The sequence below is a fragment of the Oncorhynchus kisutch genome, linkage group LG26, assembly GCF_002021735.2.
Source record: "Oncorhynchus kisutch isolate 150728-3 linkage group LG26, Okis_V2, whole genome shotgun sequence".
Lineage (NCBI taxonomy): Eukaryota > Metazoa > Chordata > Actinopteri > Salmoniformes > Salmonidae > Oncorhynchus > Oncorhynchus kisutch.
Window position 1 is genome coordinate 37,099,819 of NC_034199.2, and position 25,529 is coordinate 37,125,347.

The 25,529-nt window shown below is 42.2% G+C and overlaps 1 protein-coding gene and 1 long non-coding RNA gene across 21 annotated transcripts in view; one reads left to right on the top strand and one right to left on the bottom strand.

Annotated features, from left to right (window-relative positions):
• Positions 1-25,529, top strand: part of LOC109870743 (nebulin) — a 98,072-nt gene that overhangs the window by 65,969 nt on the left and 6,574 nt on the right. For 7 of the 20 annotated variants that reach the window (XM_031806097.1, XM_031806099.1, XM_031806103.1 and 4 more), the window contains 26 exons: positions 65-169; positions 584-688; positions 965-1,069; positions 1,265-1,369; positions 1,480-1,584; positions 1,984-2,085; positions 3,891-3,992; positions 4,215-4,322; positions 4,644-4,748; positions 4,960-5,064; positions 5,309-5,410; positions 5,544-5,648; positions 5,938-6,048; positions 6,209-6,319; positions 6,509-6,610; positions 6,934-7,038; positions 9,562-9,657; positions 12,610-12,720; positions 12,978-13,082; positions 14,775-14,879; positions 15,548-15,652; positions 16,371-16,481; positions 19,183-19,293; positions 19,941-20,054; positions 20,422-20,526; positions 21,316-21,420. In XM_031806097.1, coding sequence (XP_031661957.1) covers positions 65-169; positions 584-688; positions 965-1,069; positions 1,265-1,369; positions 1,480-1,584; positions 1,984-2,085; positions 3,891-3,992; positions 4,215-4,322; positions 4,644-4,748; positions 4,960-5,064; positions 5,309-5,410; positions 5,544-5,648; positions 5,938-6,048; positions 6,209-6,319; positions 6,509-6,610; positions 6,934-7,038; positions 9,562-9,657; positions 12,610-12,720; positions 12,978-13,082; positions 14,775-14,879; positions 15,548-15,652; positions 16,371-16,481; positions 19,183-19,293; positions 19,941-20,054; positions 20,422-20,526; positions 21,316-21,420 — 2,751 coding nt within the window. Of the gene's footprint in view, positions 1-64; positions 170-583; positions 689-964; positions 1,070-1,264; positions 1,370-1,479; positions 1,585-1,983; positions 2,086-3,890; positions 3,993-4,214; positions 4,323-4,643; positions 4,749-4,959; positions 5,065-5,308; positions 5,411-5,543; positions 5,649-5,937; positions 6,049-6,208; positions 6,320-6,508; positions 6,611-6,933; positions 7,039-9,561; positions 9,658-12,609; positions 12,721-12,977; positions 13,083-14,774; positions 14,880-15,547; positions 15,653-16,370; positions 16,482-19,154; positions 19,294-19,940; positions 20,055-20,421; positions 20,527-21,315; positions 21,421-25,529 lie in introns of those variants that run through there. The other 13 variants (XM_031806104.1, XM_031806105.1, XM_031806107.1 and 10 more) reach the window with 10 other exon arrangements.
• On the bottom strand, positions 8,032-8,349 carry LOC116357739 (uncharacterized). Its single transcript, XR_004205679.1, has 3 exons — positions 8,300-8,349; positions 8,173-8,251; positions 8,032-8,082 (listed from the first exon to the last, which is right to left on the bottom strand). It is a non-coding gene; the product is annotated as an uncharacterized LOC116357739 (long non-coding RNA).

The following is a 25,529-nucleotide window of genomic DNA, read 5'->3' on the forward strand; positions in this document are numbered from 1 at the left end:
TGATACCATAGTATTTGCCCTTCACCGCTGCTCTAACACAGTTTCTCCTCTGATTCGTCCCCAGATCAAATACAGAGATCAGTATGAGAAGATGAAGCACAAGTACACTAGCATCCATGACACACCCATCCTGGTCCGGGCCAAGAAGGCCTACCTACAATCCAGTGATGTGAGTATGCTCTCTGGTGATCCCTCCTCCGCCTGTCTTTGGTCTTTAAGTTGTCCTTCTTACAAATGACTGACCTATTGCACACACTCTGTCTCTCTCGCTCTCGCTCTCGCTCTCTCTCTCTCCATCTCTCTTTCTTTCTCTCTCTCTCTCTCTCTCTGTCTCTCTCTGTCTCTCTCTTTCTCTGTCTCTCTCTTTCTCTGTCTCTCTCTCTCTTTCTCTCTCTTTCTCTTTCTTTCTCTCTCTCTCTCTCTCTCTCTCTCTCTCTCTCTCTCTCTCTCTCTCTCTTTCTCTCTCTCTTTCTCTCTCTCTTTCTCTCTCTTTCTCTCTCTCTCTCTCTCTTTCTCTCTCTCTCTCTCTCTCTCTCTCTCTCTCTCTCTCTCTCTCTCTCTCTCTTTCTCTCTCTCTCTCTAGCTGCGCTACAAGGAGAGCTTTGAGCGATCCAAGGGACATTACCACAGTGTCAAGGATGCCCTGGATATCGTGTGTCACCGTAGGGTCACCGATGACATCAGCGAGGTCAGTATGTCAGCCGATTAGAAAAGATCTCTCCCCAGCTACCAAAACTGTTTGAAATTATATCATTACAACCAGTAATCTCTTTCAACCTATTCATTTCAACCAGTTTACGACCAGTGATCTCTTTCAACTAAGTCGTTTCAACCAGCTTTGCCTTCTGGCTCAGAGCCATCCAATAGGATGATTTGGCCCATTAAACAGACTTTTGGCATGTGGATTATGTTATGTATGTTATCATACAGATATAAGACACGTATCTTTCTCTCCTTCACACAGGTCAAATACAGAGAGAAGTACATCAACTCTCTGGGTACATGGAGATCCATGCCCGACCGTCCAGAGTTTTTCCACAGCAGAATCATCGGTGAAAACATCAGCGATGTGAGTGACGCCACCTTAACAACAATACCCTCAGGGCAGAGTCATTGTATTGTCAGTTTCAGTACATTTGAATACTTAGAATGGGTAGTTTATCATTAAACAATGGTATTGTCCATTTCAGCGTATTAGAATGCTTTTATGTAACGTGTGTGTTTATGAATGACCCACACCATTAATTTCTCTGTCCAATATTAGATCAAGTACAAGGAGGATCTGGATTGGCTGAAGGGTATTGGCTGCTACGTGTGGGACAGACCTGAGATGGTCCAGGCTGAGAAGAACAAGCTCCTCTTCAGTGAGGTAACGAAAGATCATCTACCGCTGCAAATACAATAAAACCCTCAGCTCTTACTGTGTCTTTGTCTTCCATAACCACCCGGCTTTTTTCTCCTCTTCTCTTTTGTAAACAGAGACACTATAAAGCAACTTTCGAGAAGAACAGACACCACTTCAAGTATACCTGTGACACTCCATTCTTCCAGGCCACCAAGAATGCCTCCGTTATTATCAACGATGTAAGTCACAGCCGCACTTTTTGTTTCAATTTGGATATACTGGATAGATTTGATCTTATTTAAACGATCTTATGAAAAACAGATGCAGTAATATAACATGTTTTCTTTCTACTGCATCTCATTTGGATTCTCAGCTTTGAAGGTAAAAGATGGTCATGATTAGTTCATAACGTTATGAATATCTTCTGTAATGATGAATGCACCTGGCTTCTTCCTGAGGTAATCCTAGCCACAATACCGTGTTGTTGTCACTCAAGTTTCTTTTGTCTCTGCAGTTCATTCCTCTATGTATCACATGGGATTAACCTTGGCCTTCTTTCCTGTAGTCTTTTTATCCCCTGTCACAGCTCCCTGTTTGTTTGTCAGTTGTCTTTAACTCCTTTTTGACGTTCTGAGCAGAGGCACTATAGAGCAGCCTATGAGAAGACCAAGGATAAGTACAGCAGTGTGTTGGATGATCCTAGAACCCTCCTGGCTAAGGAGAACGCCAAGAATAGCCAGGTAAAGCTATGATTTTCCTACTGCTGAGCCCCGCCCTCGTCCGCCTCTACCTCCTCTGGGCCTATCAGATAACCTGCTTCCGAGCCCGGTGCATGAGGTCATCTGACTGCAGGCCTGCGGGAGGTCAAAGTTGCATGGATATAATGTCCTTGGTTGGTCGTGTTCACGTCTCTCTCTCTCTTTTTCCTCACGCAGCAGGTGTCGTACTCTGTCACTCAAATAGCCCTCTTGGGTGTTCTGAGTGAGCGGCTACACTCTCCTTGATCTGTGCACTCAGAGTCAAACCCGTAGACTTGGTTGAGCCCCTTTATCATGTCAGTTTTAGTGACAAATGTCAACATTTTTTAAAAGCATCGGCAAAATCATAAAAGCGAATAAAAAAAGCCCGTATGATTGATTGAACCAGATTGAACTAGATTTAATGGTTCTGAGGGAATAGATCCGGAGGACACAACACAGACTCCAGGCCTAGGATCTCCGCAGCTCCTCTCCAGTCCACTCCGTCCTGTCCACTGACCCTGTGCCTGTCCTCAGCATGCTGTGTCTGTGTGTGTGTGTGTGTGTGTGTGTTAGTGTGTCCCTCCGTGGACAGAACAAATATAGATCCAGGGCCAGGGTGCTCTTAAAGAACGGTTGCAATGAGCTGCTCCGCCCAGACATCCTCAGCGCCATTTACCAGTCCAGCGAGCAGTGTAAGGTAATCGTCCATCGGCCCAGCAGACCAACCAAACTCACCTCGCAGTTTCCCCAATTCCCTCTCCCTCCTGCTGCAGTTGTCTTCCCAGCCTCAGCCCTAGCTAACTTCAGCTGCGGAAACCCATCCTGAACTCCTAATTGACAGTAGCTTCCTTCACTCCCATTTTTTCACATTTCAGTCATTAGTAATTTAGCAGAAGCACTTATCCAGAGCGACTTACAGGACCAATGAAGGTTAAGTGGTTAAGTGATGTGCCCTTTGCTGAAGGGCACATCAACAGATTTGGGTTTCTGGCCCAATGCTATTAACTGCTAGGCTACCTGCCGCCAACCACCACATTTGTCAAATTCTGGACATCTTTTCCTCCCTGCTTCAGAAACACTCTTGAATCTCCACTGACCTCTGAACCCAAGCTACCCAGCTCATCCCAAGTTATGATCCCGCTCCCTGTAACCCACATCACAAGTACAGACTGAACCGTCTAGAAAGACGTTGTACGTTAAATGAGGAATACATATTTCCTATGACAAAGCCAATAGTTTTGTTTATTTTCATTTATTTAAGTTCACATTTTTTATCCAAATGATAATAAATATATACAACCATCATTAGTCTGTACTAATCATGTTGAAATAGCACCAGACTCACCAGTAGGACTCGAAGCAGACGAGCTGATCAAACGTCAGCTGACGAAAATGAACCATGAGAAAAGCACTGTTTTCATTCTCACACTGTGTGTTTGTGGACATCTCTTTGCACATCATTTCATTGTGTTGCATGTTTCCATAAAGCATGTTCCAACCTGCGCATGGTGTCTTCCCATTGCATTCATTCATTACTTTGGCATGTACTGTAGTCACGCTTCACAGAATCTCCTTTTCATGCTACACTACATTTTAAATGTCATTATCTTTTTTAGCACATACATTTAGTTTGATCAGGAATGGATAAAGCTATGTAAACTTAACTCGTAAAATCAATCTGTAAAGCACACAGATCATCTATAGATAATTGAAACACTGTAAATAAGGTAAATTGATACCGATTTGACAGTAATGTCTCATGTGTGAGTGTGTCTAACTCTGGTGTCCTGCCCCCATCACCACAGTGGAAGTACAGGGAGCAGTATGAGCTTGCTAAGAACAAGTTCACCTCCATCCTGGAGACTCCCGAGCATGAGAGCCACAAACGCAGCAAAGCCATCGGAGACGTGAGTTCACTTCGTCACACCACATTCAATTAAAGATACTTTTTGTTGCAATTGTTGTCAAGGTCTCCCTCTTCTCAGAAAAATAAATCAAGTAACAAAATTAAATAAATATTTAATAAAATCATATAATGTATAAATGGATGATTTTGTTACTACTGTGTATTTCTCAACACTATATTTGAATAATTGTGACATGCAACATTTTCCCATCACTTTTTCCAGAATGTCTACAAGATGGAGTATAACAAGAACAAGGCTAAGGGCTACACCCTGGGCCATGACACTCCACACAGCGCACACATGAAGAAGGTCAAGGAGATCACCAGCGTGGTATGTACTCTACACTCTCAAAATGGCTGCCTTCCATTTCACACATAACACAGCCACAAAGTCATAAACCCCACCTATTTCTACAATTGCTCTTCTTAAAATCTTATTAACCACACTGCTAACCTAATGCCTAACCTTAATCTTAAAATAAGACCATAAAGCTAATATTTTCAGGATTTTTTTACAATATTGCCAATTTAGACATTGTGGCTATGCTATCTAGTGGAAAGCCTTACGACCACATGTCTAAGATTTAGATGGAGGTAGGTACAGTCATATCCCTGTTTCTGTATCAGTGTGCTTTTCTCTCCTTTGTCTCAGCTGAAGTACAAGGAGGTATATGAGAGGAGCAAGGCCCAGATCAACATGGACCCTGAATCCTTTGAAATCCGCGCTGCCAAGGAAGCCTACAAGAACATCAGCAATGTGAGTCTCTCTCTTCCAGTACTCCTCATCTCCTCCTATCCATTTACCTCTGAACACCACTTCTGAATGAATGAATGAGTGTATTAGTGAATGAAGTTGGCTTGTTAGGACCAGGTGTTATACCTGATGTTTTCCACCCTTCTGAAATGTTTTTTCTTGAGGCAGAACCTTCACTCACTGTTCTGTTCCTGTATGATTTGTCTCCTTCCAGCTGGACTACAGGAAGAAGTACCAGGCCACCAAGAACAAGTGGATCTGGACGGTCGACAGACCTGACTTTATCCAAGCTGCCAAGGCCAACTTCCAGCAGAGTGATGTGAGTCATACACAACAGACCTTAGTTTGTTTGTATGTTTGTTTGGATGTATTTTAGCCCACAAGGGAGCTCATCTTCTAAGAGTCCGTGAAAAACTATATGTGGAAGAATACAATGCTAAAAACAATAGTGAGTTAGATGACTTAGCTACACACACAACAAAACACTGGCCCAGGTTTCTATACTGATTCCTTTGACATGGCTCTTCTGGTCTAACCCCTGCTGCATGTGTTGCTGTCCTCAGATTGAGTACACGTATGACAAGGAGATGATGAAGGGCTGTGTGATCTCCATCGTGGACGACAAGTTAGCCGTCCTGGCTAAGATGAATGCTGACTTAAGCAATGTGAGTCGTTGTTCCTATACCGGCCACCCATCAATCAAAATAAAGCTGTTCTGTTCTATTCTGACACATGGAAATGAAATCTGAAGGTGAAGAAAAGCCTGTGTTAATTGTGGTTCTTTGTTCTGTCCACCAGGTGAAATACAGAGAGAAGTTTGAGAAGGCAAAAGGCCAGTATAAGACTGTTCTGGACACTCCTACTAACCTTCATGCCAAGTCAGTGCGCATTCTGGCATCTGAGGTAAGAGGCAGAAAACACCAGAAACATGATAACCACAGATACTTACTATGTAATGTTTATTACTGCCAATAAATGTCTTTCCTTACTAACCTACAGTATAGTTATTATAGATGGATCTTAAATGTCATAATGTGAACCTTAATTTATGGATGAACGAGGAATTTGTCACAAAATATCTCAAGAACACTTGTTATAATGAATTTAACTGTACAGTATGTTAATTTGGTTTGTACGGCGCCCAATCAGATTCCAGTCTGACACTAGTCCTTGGTTTTCTTTCTGTCCTCAGAGCAAATACAAGCTGGCTGGCAAGATGGAGCAGCAGACCGGACAATTCACCACTCTGCCCACGACCCGTGACACCATCCACGCCAAGGACATGGGCAAACTGGTCAGCGAGGTCAGTCTCCCCATACCAGCTGTTTAGTTAGAGCTGGAATACAGTCCTGAACCTTCATTTCCAGATTTCTCACACAAAGTGAATGAGACTTCCCAAGACTGTACAGTCCTGAGCCATTTGTTACCTTTGACGTCTTTTGTCTCCGCCGTTCTGTCCACAGAAACAGTACAAGCAGAAGTTTGAGAAGGAGAAGGGCAAGTCCAAGTACAACAACATGAGAGTGCCTCCCGATGTGCAGCACGCCATGGACGTAGCCAAGAATCAGAGCAATGTAAGTCAGTCACATTCCTCTTCTATGAAAAGACTCTATATCTCCTCTATTAAAGACAGTCAATAGTTCATGCATGTTTTATGGAATTGATTGTTATTAATCAGTCAGTCTATCAAATGCATTAATAAAAGCCCTTTTTACATCAGCAGTTGTCACAAATATCACTCTATCCTCTCTCTCCATTTCTAGTTTGCCTACAGGCAGGAGGCTAAGGCCAAGCTCAACTACACCTCTGTGGCTATGCGCCCAGACATCATGAGGGCTACACAGGCCTCCAAGCTCGCCAGCAATGTGAGTGTTTAGCACACAGTGAATAGCCTACACAGTGGCGAAGCCTGTTTTGCAAAATTAAAGGGATTTTGTAGTTGTTTACCTCTCTGAGATGAATATTCATGCTGTTGTTTATATTCTCAGCATGACGCCATCAAAGGCACCAAAACAATTCATATCACGACAGTCTGTCTTTGCATTATCCACTGATGGTTTGTTAGAGGGGTTGGGTTAAATGCGTAAGACACATTTGGGTTGAATCCATTCATTTGTGCAACTGACTAGGTATCCCCTTTCCCTTGTATTGTCCAGTCCACTCATGGTTTATATATTGTGTCTGGTAGATTGGCTACCGTGAGAAGGCTCGCCAGGAGGCTGCCCATGGAGGTTCCCTGGTCCACCGTCCAGACATCGCTCTGGCCACTGCGGTGTCCAAGCTTAACAGCCAGGTACGGTCAACACCAAACCCTCCGAGTCTGAATTGACCAGTTGTTCCCAACACCTCGGCTGTTTTCAATGGTTTTATTCCCCTTTATTTAATTATGTTTGTCCCCTCTCAGTTCATTTTTCTGTCAGTTATTTTCTGCGATCAGAAAATATTTTCAGTTTTATTCACTGTCACTGAATATGTAAATTCAGCAGCCCAGATGGCATGCCTTTCAGTTCAGCTTCCTAGAGATCATGATTGCTTCATATAGATCTATACAGGGGTGCAACTTTCACTGGGGACAGGGAGGACATGTCCCCCCAACATTCTGAAATTGAATTTTTGTCGCCCCCAGTTTTATAATTGGAATGTGATACAAACCTAGGCAACAGGGGGATTTAGGACCATGCGGACTCCTCCGAGTGGTAGGGTAGGCTGTTTGGAGTGTTTATCCGAAAGGATAAAAACATGTTTTTTAAATAATAATTTTTAAAAAGTGATATCCCCCCCACTTCTAAAACCAAAGTTGCGCCCCTGGATCTATAGTATTGCTATAGTATTTGCTCAGCTGTCCTAGCTAGTCTGTAGCATAGGTAGTAGTGACCTTCCATCCATTAGGTGCTTCTTTTGCCACCCTGCATAACTACCCATGTTACCCATGTCCTATTCTGTCCTTGTGAGCTCTGACTGTCTCCTATTCTTCATAGATACATGTTAATATACTAGTCCTCTCCATAGTTACATGTTAATATACTAGTCCTCTCCATAGTTACATGTTAATATACTAGTCCTCTCCATAGTTACATGTTAATATACTCCCTATAGTCCTCTCCATCTCCTCTCCATAGTTACATGCTAATATACTAGTCCTTTCCATAGTTACATGTTAATATACTAGTCCTCTCCATAGTTACATGTTAATATACTAGTCCTCTCCATAGTTACATGTTAATATACTCCCTATAGTCCTCTCCATCTCCTCTCCATAGTTACATGTTAATATACTAGTCCTCTCCATCTCCTCTCCATAGTTACATGTTAATATACTCCCTATAGTCCTCTCCACCTCATCTCCATAGTTACGTGTTAATATACACCCTATAGTCCTCTCCATCTCCTCTCCATAGTTACGTGTTAATATACTAGTCCTCGCCACCTCATCTCCATAGTTACATGTTAATATACTAGTCCTCTCCATAGTTACATGTTAATATACTCCCTATAGTCCTCTCCACCTCATCTCCATAGTTACGTGTTAATATACTTCCTATAGTCCTCTCCACCTCATCTCCATAGTTACATGTTAATATACTAGTCCTCTCCATAGTTACATGTTAATATACTCCCTATAGTCCTCTCCACCTCATCTCCATAGTTATGTGTTAATATACTAGTCCTCTCCATAGTTACATGTTAATATACTAGTCCTCTCCATAGTTACATGTTAATATACTCCCTATAGTCCTCTCCACCTCATCTCCATAGTTACATGTTAATATACTAGTCCTCTCCATAGTTACATGTTAATATACTCCCTATAGTCCTCTCCACCTCATCTCCATAGTTACGTGTTAATATACTTCCTATAGTCCTCTCCACCTCATCTCCATAGTTACATGTTAATATACTAGTCCTCTCCACCTCATCTCCATAGTTACATGTTAATATACTCCCTATAGTCCTCTCCATCTCCTCTCCATAGTTACGTGTTAATATACTCCCTATAGTCCTCTCCATCTCCTCTCCATAGTTACATGTTAATATACTAGTCCTCTCCATCTCCTCTCCATAGTTACATGTTAATATACTAGTCCTCTCCATCTCCTCTCCATAGTTACATGTTAATATACTAGTCCTCTCCATCTACTCTCCATAGTTACATGTTAATATACTAGTCCTCTCCACCTCATCTCCATAGTTACATGTTAATATACTAGTCCTCTCCATCTCCTCTCCATAGTTACATGTTAATATACTAGTCCTCTCCATCTCCTCTCCATAGTTACATGTTAATATACTAGTCCTCTCCACCTCATCTCCATAGTTACATGTTAATATACTCCCTATAGTCCTCTCCATCTCCTCTCCAAAGTTACATGTTAATATACTAGTCCTCTCCATCTCCTCTCCAAAGTTACATGTTAATATACTAGTCCTCTCCATCTCCTCTCCATAGTTACATGTTAATATACTAGTCCTCTCCATCTCCTCTCCAAAGTTACATGTTAATATACTAGTCCTCTCCATCTCCTCTCCATAGTTACATGTTAATATACTCCCCTTAATACCTGTACTACCTCTGTATAGCCCTCTCACTTTCCTCCATATACTTATAGTCCTCTCCCCTGTACTGTCTCTCAGCAGGCAAAACTGTGTTGTAATTCAGAGTTGTAGTGTTGTTACAGTGTTGAAACCACATAATTTCAAGCAGTTTTGCCTGCTGGGTCCATCCTTCCCTCCCTAATCCCCTATTTCTACTTGTTCCCTCCCTCCATTCTGTCGTGTCTTTGTTTTCTCACCCTGCCGTCTTACTGCTGCTTTGTAGGAGGAGTTGGAAGCCAGGCCCTCCCTCCACGGAGCTGCTTCCATCGATACTCCTCAGAGCCGCCACCTTAAGAAAATGAGTGCTCTGACTAGTAATGTAAGAAAGGAATACCTGAGACCCTGGGGCGGGGACCAATGGGCTGCAACTTCCTGCAACTTCCTGTCTGTGCCTTGTGACTTATTTTCTCCTTCTATTCAATGACTCACTGATTGATTGATTTCTGGGAGCGTTTGTTGGGGCACCTCTGCTTCCGTAACTCAAGGACTCAGGGACATTTTTTCATTTCTGTTATGATTTGATAATTTTCCCACCCCTTTTTCCTCCATTTTCTTGTTTTCATTTGACCTCCAGTCCTTTTTGTTTTGTTTCTCTTATATCTGTAGCTACCTTCTTTGTATCTCCCATCGCAAGCTTCGCTGGTCACCAAACATAGACAAGCATGGTGATGCAATAACTATTTTCCTTCAAGTCAAAGAAAAATATTAAATCTTTCTATTTTTATTTTTATGAGTTGAATCAACATGTTAAAGGATAAATGTCTGAATCGCCGGGACATGTAGTCGATGTCTCTGTCTGATGTGGTACCGTGCCATGGGCTTATTGTTGTTGCATCATTCTACAGAATTACAGCATTATCTCTGTGCTATGAGGACTGTGTACATCCAGTAGCAAAGCTTATCTAAGGCATCTTATTCACAACAGACAGAGTTGACCCCTATGAGAACCATTTTATTAGTTTGCCAGAAGTTCTGTCACTGCCTTTTCATTTGGAGCATATTATAAATAGAAGATTGTTTTGCTCATTTCTATTGGATTTACACACTCCTCATTCCTCTCTCTCCCTCTTACTCTCTCTATCTCTCTCCCCGGTGTTTCTCTCTCTCCCTCTTTGTTTCTCTATCTCTCCCTGGTGTTTCTCGATCTCTCCCTGGTGTTTCTCTCTTTCCCTCTTTCTCTCTATCTCTCCCTTGTGTTTGTCTCTCTATCTCTCCCTGGTGTTTCTCTCTTTCCCTCTTTCTCTCTCTATCTCTCCCTGGTGTTTCTCTCTTTACCTCTTTCTCTCTCTATCTCTCCCTGGTGTTTCTCTCTCTATCTCTCCCACTATCTCTCCCTGGTGTTTCTCTCTCTCCCTGGTGTTTCTCTCTCTATCTCTCCCTGGTGTTTCTCTATCTCTCCCACTATCTCTCCCTTGTGTTTCTCTCTCTCCCTCTTTGTCTCTCTATCTCTCCCTGGTGTTTCTCTCTCTATCTCTCCCACTATCTCTCCCTGGTGTTTCTCTCTCTCCCTGGTGTTTCTCTCTCTATCTCTCCCACTATCTCTCCCTGGTGTTTCTCTCTCTCCCTGGTGTTTCTCTATCTCTCCCTGATGTTTCTCTCTCTCTCTCTCTCTCTCTCTCTCTCCCTCTCTCTCTCTCTCTCTCTCTCTCTCTCTCTCTCTCTCTCTCTCTCTCTCCCTGGTGTTTCTCTCTCTATCTCTCCCTGGTGTTTCTCTCTTTCCCTCTTTCTCTCTCTATCTCTCCCTGGTGTTTCTCTCTCTATCTCTCCCTGGTGTTTCTCTCTTTCCCTCTTTCTCTCTCTATCTCTCCCTGGTGGTTCTCTCTCTATCTCTCCCTGGTGTTTCTCTCTTTCCCTCTTTCTCTCTCTATCTCTCCCTGGTGGTTCTCTCTCTATCTCTCCCTGGTGTTTCTCTCTTTCCCTCTTTCTCTCTCTATCTCTCCCTTGTGTTTCTCTCTCTCCCTCTTTGTCTCTATCTCTCCCTGGTGTTTCTCTCTCGATCTCTCCCACTATCTCTCCCTGGTGTTTCTCTCTCTCCCTGGTGTTTCTCTCTCTATCTCTCCCTGGTGTTTCTCTCTCTATCTCTCCCACTATCTCTCCCTTGTGTTTCTCTCTCTCCCTCTTTGTCTCTCTATCTCTCCCTGGTGTTTCTCTCTCTATCTCTCCCACTATCTCTCCCTGGTGTTTCTCTCTCTCCCTGGTGTTTCTCTCTCTATCTCTCCCACTTTCTCTCCCTGGTGTTTCTCTCTCTCCCTGGTGTTTCTCTTTCTCTCCCTGATGTTTCTCTCTCTCCCTCTTTCTCTCTCTCTCTCTCTCTCTCCCTGGTGTTTCTCTCTCTATCTCTCCCTGGTGTTTCTCTCTCCCTCTTTCTCTCTCTGTGTCCCTGGTGTTTCTCTCTCTATCTCTCCCTGGTGTTTCTCTCTCCCTCTTTCTCTCTCTCTCTCCCCAGTGTTTCTCTATCTCTCCCTGGTGTTTCTCTCTCCCTCTTTCTCTCTCTCTCTCCCTGGTGTTTCTCTCTCTATCTCTCCCTGGTGTTTCTCTCTCCCTCTTTCTCTCTCTCTCCCCAGTGTTTCTCTCTCCCTCTTTCTTTCTCTCTCTCTCCCAGTGTTTCTCTATCTCTCCCTGGTGTTTCTCTCTCCCTCTTTCTCTCTCTATCTCTCCCTGGTGTTTCTCTCTCTCCCTCTTTCTCTCTCTCTCTCCCTGACTTTTCTTCAGCTGGTTCCTCTACTGATTAGGAGTACCTCAGACTCTCTCTGCAATGGGATCCCAGCATCACTTTCTCCCTAATTTTCTATTTCTGACTACCATATATACTGTTCCAACAGCCTATATATGAAGTAAATGTTCTGTGTGTACATTTGTTTCCCCTGACTGTTATGTCTTAATTGCCTTCTGGGGTTAGTTTGCTCATTGAAAGTATTTTTTTGTTGCTTATTTATTAATGTGTTATACCCACAGATGCATTATATCAAATTAGTCCTAGAAGGCAACCTATGGTTTTTGACTTCAAACGGTTATGCTGTATAACAAGGGCTAGTAACCGAGGACAGTAAGGAGTTACATAGATTCAGAAACTCTGGATTTGGATCCCTCTAAAAATCATTGAACTAACCATGAGCCCTTTTTATATTATGTGACCGAATACTGTATACTGGTGTACTGTTTTTTCCTCGTTAATCCTACTCTCTCTGCGTCTGATTTGATTGGCTTACCTTCCTCACAGACACAATCAGACTGAGACTAACACACACACTGCCGTGCGATATCCCTCCAGGTGCAGTACAAGGCCAAGTATGACAAGGAGAAGGGGCTCAGGCCAAAGTATGACATGAAGGAAAGTGTTGTTTACAAGACTCAGAAGGATGCACACCAGCTGGCTAGTGAGGTACGTGTTGCACTCACCCAAGTAGAAGTACCACTCTTTTAATATGATAAATACTCATTCAGGCTAAGAGGTCTTTACTCACAGGTGTTTATCAAAGATATACCAAGCAACCGGGACCAAGTAGTTCATGAGATGTACTATAGAAAACTCTATAATAATATATCTATATAATAATTACACTATATTATAATGATTTATCTATATAATAGCTCTCTATAATACGATGATGTTCCTTTTTCTGTCTTCTCATCTCACAGGTGAAGTACAAGGGTGACCTGAAGAAGCTGCACAAACCTGTAACCGACATGGCAGAGTCTCTGTCCATGCAGCACAACCTGAGCACCAGCAAGCTGTCCAGTGACGTAAGACAATCTCACATAAGCCCTTGTACCACCGTCTTGAATCCCGGTAGTGTCATCATCACCATCATCCCGCGTTGCGTAACAACCGCCTTCTCAAAAACCAACCGCCTCGCCACGGCAACCCTCCAACCAAGTCATTCCATATCATTAGGAATCACTGGCTCTCCCTATTTCTCTCCCAGCAGGCACATCTGGTTGTAATGATGTCATTTCAACCAATTTACAACCAGAAATAGATGGAATGTAGTTGTAATGACGTCATTTCAACCAGGTTACAACCAGAAATAGTTGTAATGTAGTTGTAATGATGTCATTTCAACCAGTTTACAACCAGAAATAGTTGTAATGTAGTTGTAATGATGTCATTTCAACCAGTTTACAACCAGAAATAGTTGTAATGTAGTTGTAATGATGTAATTTCAACCAATTTACAACCAGAAATAGTTGTAATGTAGTTGTAATGATGTCATTTCAACCAGGTTACAACCAGAAATAGTTGTAATGTAGTTGTAATGATGTCATTTCAGCCAGTTTACAACCAGAAATAGTTGTAATGTAGTTGTAATGATGTCATTTCAACCAGGTTACAACCAGAAATAGTTGTAATGTAGTTGTAATGATGTCATTTCAACCAGGTTACAACCAGAAATAGTTGTAATGTAGTTGTAATGATGTAATTTCAACCAATTTACAACCAGAAATAGTTGTAATGTAGTTGTAATGATGTCATTTCAACCAGGTTACAACCAGAAATAGTTGTAATGTAGTTGTAATGATGTCATTTCAACCAGGTTACAACCAGAAATAGTTGTAATGTAGTTGTAATGATGTCATTTCAACCAGGTTACAACCAGAAATAGTTGTAATGTAGTTGTAATGATGTCATTTCAACCAGGTTACAACCAGAAATAGTTGTAATGTAGTTGTAATGATGTCATTTCAACCAGGTTACAACCAGAAATAGTTGTAATGTAGTTGTAATGATGTCATTTCAACCAGGTTACAACCAGAAATAGTTGTAATGTAGTTGTAATGATGTCATTTCAACCAGGTTACAACCAGAAATAGTTGTAATGTAGTTGTAATGATGTCATTTCAACCAGGTTACAACCAGAAATAGTTGTAATGTAGTTGTAATGATGTCATTTCAACCAGTTTTGTCCTGCTTTGCTTATCTAAGCCGTAGTAAAACAAACATCAATAGTGAGTTAATCCTCAAGGACATCATCTGGTAGTGACCCTGAACCTTCTCACCTTTGACCTACAAACTTCCTCACATAACCCCTTGTTCTCCCAGTACTAGAACCTGCTGTAACCTTCTTTTCCATGTCTTTTTTCATTAATCTATGGTCTAGATGAGTCTTTTTCACACATCGTCTCCGTCTAGCATGTTATCGTGTGCAGAATGGATTCCTTCCTCTTTTCTTCATAAAAATCTAACTTAGTATATCATAACTTAGTCTTCTATAACCACTGACGCTCAAAACTTTCTGCCTCACTCTCTCTTTTTTCATTTTCTTTCATTTCATTATTTTTTATTCCTTTTTATTCCCGCTCGTTAACTTTTTATAAAACATTCTTGTTAAAAAACATCTATATTTAAATGGGTGGCATTGAGTGAGCTAACGACAGTGGCTCTTTTTCCCTACACCTTTGTACTGAGCTGTTTACTGGGCGCTGATTCCCTCTTAGTACCAGTACAAGAAGAAACATGAGGACATTAAGGGTCACTACCTCATGATCGCTGACTCACCAGAACAGCTTCATCACAAGGAGGCTTCAGAACTACAGAGTCACGTAAGTGGGCCAATGTATGGGACGACCTATGAACCAGTCCTATTGGCATCACCCGGTTTTAACTTCCTGTGTTTGAGATGTCAACTTCCTGTTTGAAAATCATCTCTCCAATATTACAATTCATCATGTGACCTGCGAATCTAAATTCTGAATTTAGTTTCTTCTCCTACCTGTGAAGTCATTAAATAGTGGAACACTTTGAGAAATAATTAGTGTTTTGTATTGTTGACTTGCAAAAACAGTTTTACTGGAAGTGTTGGTTGGGCTGTGTGTTATTATGTAAGTCATTTTTTAATGAATCCACTCGTCACACCATCATTAAACCTGAGAGGTTTATACCGCAATCCTTATAAACTGGTTCCCGTTCTTCCATTCTGTGTGGAGTAATTTTGCCCTCTGGATTAGAAGGGAAAAATGAACTTCCCCTGGTTTAAGTGGAAATGATATCTGGACCAGAATTCACCATATTGAAACAAACCTGTGTCATAAACCCTGTCAGTGTGTTCTGAAGACACCTTGTTACACTGTTATGGTGTTATAGCCCAGTTGGTATCGTTTAGGCCTCAATGGTAACCATAAATGGCCTATTTAGTCATATTTATTCAATAAATACATTTAGAAACTATGATATTGTGAATATATTTGTCTGACTCCTCTTTGTCTGACAGGTGAAGTACAAGGAGAAGTATGAGAAGGCTAAAGGAAAGGCCATGCTGGACTTCGAGACCCCCACCTATGTGACGGCTAAGGAAGCCCAGCACATGCAGAGCGCGGTAAATACACATTATATCGTTTCAACCCAATATCTAACTGTTGGTTCAAACAACCATTTTACTTTGCAGTTGGGATTTTCGCTGATGCTCAGAAGAGAACACGGAACACTCTGTTTTTGCCTGACAATGTATCTGTACTGTATTTCTGGGGTGGTATTTGGAGATTCTGCAGACTGTTGTGTGTTCTCCATAAGTGTTACTACAATGTCTGTGAACTGTACTCTCCCTATGTGTAATTTGATGTGAAAGGTAAGCACTGGCACTAGCGCCCATAACAGATTTCTATGGCACTGACACATGATGTACTGTAAGTTCAGAAATCCAAATGTTCCTGTGATGATCCAGGGTTAAGGAACGGTACTAGATGTCTGTCTGGTAGTCATGTTTCCCTGCTAGTGCACAGACAGACTGACGCAGAACATAAGACTTACCATACTGCGTTGATGTAATGTAGGGAACATATTGACGGCTGAAGAAGACACAAAAGAGCACTATTATACATGCACAAACACAAAAAGGTTTCAAATCTTATATTGTGTGTACAAAAACACTACCCACACCAGAGGTGTGGTCATGCGTAAAGTAATACACTCCTGATTTGTTCTTAGTAAGAGTATTGAGGTGAAGGTTGCATTGTGACTGTGGACTTACTACGCTTGGATGTTATATGTTGTATCTCAGCTGTGTCTGTCACTTGTCTTATCTTTGTGGCTAATAGAAAGACTATCATAAGGAATATGACGAGTCCATAAAGGGAAAGAACCTCTCAGGCTTGGAGGTCACCCTTGCCATGTTACATGTCAGACATGCCGCCAAAATAGCCAACGAGGTAACGAACGGGCATTTACCACCTCTTTCAACTCCACATTCTTCTCCTCCTCCTCCTCCAGTTCCTAATTCCCCTCCTCCTTCTCCTCCTCCTCGTCCAGTTCTTCACTCTCCTCCTCATTCTTCTCCTCCTCCAGTCCCTAATTCCCCTCCTCCTTCTCCTCCTCCTCGTCCAGTTCTTCACTCTCCTCCTCATTCTTCTCCTCCTCCTCCTCCAGTTCCTAATTCCCCTCCTCCTTCTCCTCCTCCTCGTCCAGTTCTTCACTCTCCTCCTCATTCTTCTCCTCCTCCTCCTCCAGTTCCTAATTCCCCTCCTCCTTCTCCTCCTCCTCGTCCAGTTCTTCACTCTCCTCCTCATTCTCCTCCTCCTCTTCACCCACCCCTGGTAATCGTACTAAGTCCCTCACAACCACCACAGCCCTCCTTCTTTTAATCCCACTTGTGACTTTTTCTTAATTGTTCTGTCACACCCAGGTTAGATGTGGTCAGCTTGCATGGTTCGCCACCTGAAGATAATACACTCTATGACTATTACACATAATAAATACACCCTTTTCCATGTTCATAGTACCATAGTAATGCTGCATGAATGCTTTCGTTGTAGAATTTGTTTTATTGTCATGTCTGCGCTGTCATCTATGTTGACATCCTGACTTGTTTAGTTCCCTCCATCTAGTAGGACACTACAGGAGGTTTGGTGCAAAACAACCATTCCCACCATCTAGTAGGACACTACAGGAGGTTTGGTGCAAAACAACCATTCCCACCATCTAGTAGGACACTACAGGAGGTTTGGTTCAAAACAACCATTCCCTCCATCTAGTAGGACACTACAGGAGGTTTGGTTCAAAACAACCATTCCCTCCATCTAATAGGACACTACAGGAGGTTTGGTGCAAAACAACCATTCCCTCCATCTAGTAGGACACTACAGGAGGTTTGGTTCAAAACAACCATTCCCTCCATCTAGTAGGACACTACAGGAGGTTTGGTTCAAAACAACCATTCCCTCCATCTAGTAGGACACTACAGGAGGTTTGGTGCAAAACAACCATTCCCTCCATCTAGTAGGACACTACAGGAGGTTTGGTGCAAAACAACCATTCCCTCCATCTAGTAGGACACTACAGGAGGTTTGGTTCAAAACAACCATTCCCTCCATCTAGTAGGACACTACAGGAGGTTTGGTTCAAAACAACCATTCCCTCCATCTAGTAGGACACTACAGGAGGTTTGGTGCAAAACAACCATTCCCTCCATCTAGTAGGACACTACAGGAGGTTTGGTGCAAAACAACCATTCCCTCCATCTAGTAGGACACTACAGGAGGTTTGGTGCAAAACAACCATTCCCTCCATCTAGTAGGACACTACAGGAGGTTTGGTGCAAAACAACCATTCCCTCCATCTAGTAGGGCACTACAGGAGGTTTGGTGCAAAACAACCATTCCCTCCAACTAGTAGGACACTACAGGAGGTTTCGTGCAAAACAACCATTCCCTCCATCTAGTAGGACACTACAGGAGGTTTGGTGCAAAACAAACATTCCCTCCATCTAGTAGGACACTACAGGAGGTTTGGTGCAAAACAACCATTCCCACCATCTAGTAGGACACTACAGGAGGTTTGGTTCAAAACAACCATTCCCTCCATCTAGTAGTACACTCCAGGAGGTTTGGTGCAAAACAACCATTCCCTCCATCTAGTAGGACACTACAGGAGGTTTGGTTCAAAACAACCATTCCCTCCATCTAGTAGGACACTACAGGAGGTTTGGTGCAAAACAACCATTCCCTCCATCTAGTAGGACACTACAGGAGGTTTGGTGCAAAACAACCATTCCCTCCATCTAGTAGGGCACTACAGGAGGTTTGGTGCAAAACAACCATTCCCTCCATCTAGTAGGACACTACAGGAGGTTTGGTGCAAAACAACCATTCCCTCCATCTAGTAGGACACTACAGGAGGTTTGGTGCAAAACAACCATTCCCTCCATCTAGTAGGACACTACAGGAGGTTTGGTGCAAAACAACCATTCCCTCCATCTAGTAGGACACTACAGGAGGTTTGGTGCAAAACAACCATTCCCTCCATCTAGTAGGACACTACAGGAGGTTTGGTGCAAAACAACCATTCCCTCCAACTAGTAGGACACTACAGGAGGTTTGGTGCAAAACAACTGTCTGCATCTGTCTGCTTTGTCCATCTGGTTTTTCTGTCTGGTTTGGCTTTGTAAATGAACCCTGTTTCCTGTGTTTGTTGTGCATTATGCCCTGATGAAATGTAGGCATGAGTGCTTTTGACAAAGAGCCTCATGAACAAACTGTCTTGTACCAAAGATTCTGTGGGTATTTATTGTCCTATTGTCTAATAAAATGGGATTGTTTTAAAAAAAATTAGGCTGCTTACCAAACTCACCAATGTCTTTCCAATGTCTAATTTAACATGTCTATTGGTCATAATACTTATTTAAAAAAATAAGAATAATGTCCGATTTGGCAACTCAATATTTGTCTATACATGTCAACCAAAACCAGAACTGGTCTGTCATAATCTGAAGGCGAGACTTGGTGGCTTTGAGAATCTATGAGTGAGCGGTACTGCCACCTGAGCCTTTACCGTACCGTGTCCTGTCTGTGTGCCCTGCCTGTGTTACCCTGCCTGTCTCTCTGCAGCCTCTCTGTTCTTCCTTCCGCTCCGTAGAGAGAGTACAGGAGGGATCTAGAGGAGGGGGTGAAGGGTAAAGGGATAACTGTTTTTGAGGAAACTCCTGAGCTTTTGAGAGCAAGGAACGCCACTGCTATCCTGAGTCAGGTAGGACTGCTACAGATGGAACAGGCTTCTTCTCTAATCCCTCGCTCATCCCCCTCTTCCTCTGCTTCTTCTCCTCCTCCTCTTCCTGCTTCATCACCTAACTAACCAGGCAGCTGATTGGTTTTCTTCTTGGCTCTGGCTAATGACATTACTAATGTGTTTCCAACGCAGTTGTGGAGCTAATAGTGTCGTTCCCCCAGCCTGGTCTCAGATCTGTTTGAGCTGTCTTGCTAACTCCAATGTTGACAGTGACTACAGGAGTTGGCAAGACAGGGCAAACAGATCTGTAGTTAGTAGTTAGTAGTTCCCCAGGTAAACCAGATAATATGATGTCTGAAACAACTTTCACTGTGATTCACACCTTCTTCTGTCTTTCAGCTCTGAGTGGACCCTTCCTGTCTCACATCACTCTCCCTCACTTGTAACTTAATCCCATTATCTGTTCCTGTTGGTTTGTGATGCTAAACTCTCTGTTCACGGTTCCCTAGGAGTCTCCTTAATCATCCCCTTAGCTGAAGATGTTTTAACCTGTGACGTTTCTGGTTCTGCAGCCCCTAAACCAATGTGACATAACAGTAGTTATTTTGAATACTCACTATAAATAGTATTGTGTTTGACTTGACTGTGTGTAATGTGGCTGTTTGCAGAAAGAGTACAAGAAGGCATTGGAGACAGAGATCAAGGGCAAGGGAATGTTGGCATTAGCTACAGACACGCCAGACTTCATGAGGGCTAGGAATGCTACAGACATCCTCAGCCAGGTCAGTGGGACAGGGTTTTTGGGCCAAGACACCCTTGTTTTGTAATATGTGCGTTAAGTCCAGTAATTTCATAAAGCATAATACATTATAGCCATATTTGTTTTAGGTGATAACTACCAGAGTAGCATTTACTTGTAACCTAGAAGCTATTTCATATTGTCCAACGGTCTTCGTTATACCTGAGTTGCTGTATAGCTATTTTACATGTAATGAATGCACACTATAATCATAACCACTATGTTCATTGCCTTCAATACTGTAATTGTGTACTGTACCAAGAATACTGAACAACCACTCTCCATCAGTGCATGTAGATGTTATTTAACAAAGAGTGTGTTTCTGAGCTGCAGTTTGTGTCCCTCCTCAGCAAAAGTACAAGCAGACTGCCGAGGCGGATAGGGCTAGCTACACTAGTGTTATCGACACCCCTGACATCCTCCACGCACAGAACATCAGGAACATGGTCAGCCAGGTAAGAGGAACGCTCCAAACTACTATGGATGTCTAGTAACTGTGTACGTAAACGCTTCCTAAACTATGTAGATACATTTTGCATCAATTTGATTGATATAGATTAATATGCTTTAAATACATTGCCATTAGAGTTGAATGACCAAGCTCTTATGTGATGTCTCTCTCTCTCTCTCTCTCTCTCTCTCTCTCTCTCTCTCTCTCTCTCTCTCTCTCTCTCTCTCTCTCTCTCTCTCTCTCTCTCTCTCTCTCTCTCTCTCTCTCTCTCTCTCTCTCTCTCTCTCTCTCTCTCTCTCTAACTCTCTCTCTCTAACTCTCTCTCTAACTCTCTCTCTCTAACTCTCTCTCTAACTCTCTCTCTCTAACTCTCTCTCTCTCTCTAACTCTCTCTCTCTCTCTCTCTCTCTCTCTCTCTTACTCTCTCTCTAACTCTCTCTTTCTCTCTCTCTCTCTCTCTCTCTCTAACTCTCTCTCTCTCTCTCTCTCTAACTCTCTCTCTCTCTCTCTCTAACTCTCTCTCTCTCTCTCTCTCTCTCTAACTCTCTCTCTCTCTCTCTCTCTCTCTCTCTCTCTCTAACTCTCTCTCTCTCTCTCTCTCTCTCTCTCTCTAACTCTCTCTCTCTAACTCTCTCTCTAACTCTCTCTCTCTCTCTCTCTCTCTCTCTAACTCTCTCTCTCTCTCTCTCTCTCTTACTCTCTCTCTAACTCTCTCTTTCTCTCTCTCTCTCTCTCTCTCTCTCTCTCTCTCTCTCTCTCTCTCTCTCTCCCTCTCTGTACTGTGTCCCAACAGAAAAAGTACAGGGAGGAGGCTGAGAAGTGCATGTCTCACTATGTGCCCGTCCTGGACACGCCTGAGATGATGAGAGTCCGTGAGAATCAGAAGAACTTCAGCACTGTAAGTAGAAGCCTTTTAAAACCCTCCGTTCCATTTTAGAACCTTCCGTTTTAGAACCCTCCCTTTGGAACCAAGGCCTGGATTCCAGGTCTCAGGTTCACCATGCCTCCATGTCAGTCAGTGGCAGCAAGGTGTCTCTCTGTGCATCTTCAGTGTCTTGACTTCAAAGTATCACCTTCAATACTTTATATACATGTATATGTTCATTGTTTCTTTATGGACATCTGTTGTGTTTTGCTGTCTGAACTAAAAGAAACCAGCAGCAGATGGACATTATGTTTATTATCTAATTACCGATTCAGAAAAGCCAGGCTCAAGACTTTTTATTGTCGTTGGAAAGTAGAGTAGCTAATGTCATAATTTAGTTTACACTGAATAAATATATAAATGCAACATGTAAAGTCAAAAAGAAAGGAGGACCAAGGCACTCTTCATATAATTAATACAAATGCCTTTATTAGTATGGCATGTTCAATAGAAACAAAGACATTTTTAAAAACGATGCGTTTCGGCTGCATGGCCTTCGTCAGGGAGTACAAAAAAAGGAATACAAGGTCCTCTTTTGAACAGCTTTTCCAATCAGCCCTAATTGGAAGAGGGAGTGGTTACACAACATCAAACTAACTACGGAGTACAGCAAGGATAACATTCACTTTTTGGACCTCGACATTAGTAAAAATGAGAAAGGTTGTTTGAACACATCAATCTTTAGGAAGCCTACAGATGGGAATACCATTCTGAGGGCAGACAGCTTTCACCCCAAAAGGCTAAAAGAGAATATTCCATATGGCCAATTCCAAAGAGTCTGCAGAATTTGCGATCAGGAAACAGACTACAGTGTCAAATCTGCTGAATTGGAGAATCGCGTCTTGAATCGGTGCTACAGCGTTCAGGTCCTGAAAGATGCCAGTATAAGGGCTGGATTACTTGACAGAGAGAACTTTTTGCGAAGGAGTGCCTCGTGATACATCAGAGAGAGTGTATTTTGTTCCAAAATTGTGTGGGCAAGCAGTTTGCTGATGTCAACATTGAGAACAGAGTGCCCTATGGTGGCGGTGGGGTTATGTTCCGGGCAGGCATAAGCTACGGACAACGAACACAATTGCATTTTATTGATTTCAATTTGAATGCACAGCGATACCGTGATGAGATCCTGAGGCCTATTGTGAGGCCCATTCTTTTAAAGGTATCTGTGACCAACAGATGCATATATGTATTCCCAATCATGTGAAATCCTTAGATTAGGGCCTAATGAATTCATTTTAATTGACCGATTTCCTGTTGCGTGTTGCATTTATATTTCTGTTCAGTATATGTAATAACAGAATGCCTTATTAGATACAGTTGAAGTCGGAGGTTTACACACACCTTAGCGAATACATTTAGACTCAGTTTTTCACAATTCCTGACATTTAATCCTAGTAAAAATTCCCTGTCTTAGGTCAATTAGGATCACCACTTTGTTTTAAGAATCTGAAATGTGAAAATAATAGTTGAGAGTGATTATCTCAGCTTTTATTTCTCATCACATTGGGTCAGAAGTTTATATACAGTCAATTAGTATTTGGTAGCATTGCCTGTAAATAGTTTAATTTGTGTCAAATGTTTCAGGTAGCCTTCCACAAGCTTCCCACAATTAATTGGGTGAATTTTGGCCCATTCCACCTGATAGAGCTGGTGTAACTGAGTCAGGTTTGTAGGCCTCCTTACTCGCACACGCTTTTTCAGTTCTGCCTACAAATTTTCCATAGCATTGAGGTCAGAGCTTTGCGATGGCCACTCCAATACCTTGACTTTGTTGTCCTTAAGCCATTTTGCTACAACTTTGGAAGTATGCTTGGGGTCATTGTCCATTTGGAAGACCCATTTGCAGCCAAGCTTTAACTTCCTGACTGATGTATTGAGATGTTGCTTCAATATATCCACATAATTTTCCTCCCTCACGATGCCATCTATTTTGTGAAGTGGACCAGTCCCTCCTGCAGCAAAGCACCCCCACAACATGATGTTGCCACCCCCGTGCTTCACGGTTGGGATGGTGTTCTTCGGCTTGCAAGCATCCCCCTTTTTCCTCCAAACATAACGATGGTCATTATGGCCAAACAGTTCTATTTCGGTTTCATCAGACCAAAGGACATTTCTCCAAAAAGTACGATCTTTGTCCCTCCAGCATCTTCACAAGGTCTTTTGCTGTTGTTCTGGGATTGATTTGCTCTTTTCGCACCAAAGTACGTTCATCTCAAGGAGACAGAACGTGTCTCCTTCCTGAGCGGTATGACAGCTGCGTGGTCCCATGGTGTTCATACTTGCGTATAAACCCCCATGGTGTTTATACTATTGTTTGTACAGATGAATGTGGTACCTTCAGGGATTTGAAAATTGCTCCCAAGGATGTACCAGACTTGTGGAGGTCTACAATTTTTTTTCTGAAGTCTTGGCTGATTTATTTCGATTTTCCCATGATCTCAAGCAAAGAGGCACTGAGTTTGAAGGTAGGCCTTGAAATACATCCACAGGTACATCTCCAATTGACTCAAATGATGTCAATTAGCCGATCAGAAGCTTCTAAAGCCATTACATCCTTTTCTGGAATTTTCCAAGCTGTTGAAAGGCACAGTCAATTTAGTGTGAACTTCTGACCCACTGGAATTGTGATACAGTGAATTATAAGTGAAATAATCCGTCTAACAATTGTTGGAAAAGCTACTTGTGTCATGCACAAAGTAGATGTCCTAACCGACTTGCCAAAACTATAGTTTGTTCACAAGAAATGTGTGGAGTGGTTGACAAACGAGTTTTAATGACTCCAATCTCTCTTTTCTTTTCTTGATGTTTTTGTTATTGGGAGACATGTTAACTGCACTTGTGCTCTTTTCCCTGTAGCTTCAGTACCAGACAGACCACCTTAAAAACGTAAAAGGCTAAGTGTCATCAGTAAAGGAACGCCCTAAAATGCTTTGTGTTAAAGAGAATAGAAGGATTTTCAGTTGGGGATACCTACTGCTCCATGAGTATTTAAAATATACATATATTTCACCTTTTCATACAGCACATTTTCACCTCTTTCTTTTCCTCCCCTTTCTTATTACCCTTAATATCCTCTTGAGCTGATAATGAGAGATTAATCATAGCCAAACTTGTGTTTCTGTATTAGGTTAATAACATTTTTAGATTTTAGATCTCTGGTTTGAGCAATGTCGTTATGAAATACGGCATATGGTAACACTTTGAGCCAACAGGTTTCATGCTTTATTACTCGTAATGTCATGTGTCATCTAGAAACGTCTTCTTTCTGTTTTTGGTCTGTTGTAGGCCTATCTGTCTTTTCCCTGTCTTTTTCCCATGCACAAATCACTCAACCAACCTCTCAACTGATAGAATAAAGACTCACTACTGTTTTCCTCCTCTTACCGTTTAAAGATTCGGAACAAAGAGGACTTGGGAGGAGGAACAGCTCTGTCAGACACCCCAGAGAGATGGACAGAGTTAAATGCAATCAGACAAACATTAGCACGGTACACTATAGAGTGACCCTGCCTTTCTTCACTCAGTCTACCCTTTGAACCCCCCCCCAGATCTCAAATTAAAAAAAAAAAAAAACATATGATGTTTTAATCTCTACATAATTGCAACCATTTTTTCTTTCCACATTTTCAACCCCATTTTGCAGAGTTTGTGCTAATCTCAGAGTTGTGCCACCAGACTCATCAGAACATTAAAATAATGAATTAACATTACATCTAAGATCTGTAATAAACTAAACCAAATATCTACCTTTCATTTGCTCAGAGGTTCCCTAGTCAGTTCATAGTGTTATATAATTTGCAGTATATTCTGTAAAAGCAAAAGCACTTAACTGCTGTTGACATGCAATGTAAATGTCACAACTGTGTTATCTACCTGCTTTATGCCGGCTGCATTCTCACTGTCTTCAGTGAGGCCATCGTCCTTGCTGCTGCTGCTGCTGTATGCGTGTGGCGTACTTGTAGTATATGTGTAGTGTACTTGTAGTATACGTGTAGTGTACTTGTAGTATACGTGTAGTGTACTTGTAGTATACGTGTTGTGTACTTGTAGTATACGTGTAGTGTACTTGTAGTATACATGTA